This window comes from Pollachius pollachius (genome assembly GCF_949987615.1).
Source record: "Pollachius pollachius genome assembly, chromosome: 8".
NCBI lineage: Eukaryota > Metazoa > Chordata > Actinopteri > Gadiformes > Gadidae > Pollachius > Pollachius pollachius.
In genome coordinates, this window is record NC_136941.1 from 999752 (window position 1) to 1000277 (window position 526).

The following is a 526-nucleotide window of genomic DNA, read 5'->3' on the forward strand; positions in this document are numbered from 1 at the left end:
AGTTGCGTACATATTCCTGTAATCTCTGTCGTCTCTCTCTCTTAACGTTGACAAGTCAACCGTGACATCAAAGGTCCAAAATAACTGATAGCTGACAAAGTGTTGCATGTATATGTTGTTAGTTATTCCCCAGTAGATTACCGACCACAGAGAACCAGACATGGACAGAATCACAAATCTTCATGCTAGCCTAAACCGCCCCGCTAGGCTAACGCTAGCGAAAGAGCGTGTTCATCGGTCCGGGACTCGTGTTCTCCGTCGGTCAAAACAGGACCAAAGACCCCGACGGTCCGACTGTTCTTGGATGCCTTTTGCGTATGTTGCTGTTTCCCCAACGTGAACGGGATGCAGCCGACTCTGCTGTCTGAGAACGCAGCCGGCGGTGACGGTTCTCCGCTCTAAGGAACCCGGCAGCAGGACTCCGACGGCCCCTGGGGGCCTGGGCTCCGCCGCTCGGTGAACCCGCGGAGGGCCGCTGCCTGACGGAACTCGTCCTGGGAGTCATGGGGAGGAGGAATGTCTGCCG

The 526-nt window shown here is 55.3% G+C and overlaps 1 protein-coding gene across 1 annotated transcript in view; it reads right to left on the reverse strand.

Annotated features, from left to right (window-relative positions):
* Positions 1-398: 398 nt before the first annotated feature.
* The window catches only part of edn3b (endothelin 3b), a gene marked incomplete at both ends in the record, with an annotated part of 5298 nt that continues 5170 nt past the window's right edge, over positions 399-526 (reverse strand). Inside the window, one exon of the mRNA XM_079742276.1 lies at positions 399-526. This exon is cut by the window's right edge and continues 44 nt beyond it. Within this exon, the coding sequence (XP_079598402.1) occupies positions 399-526 (128 nt within the window).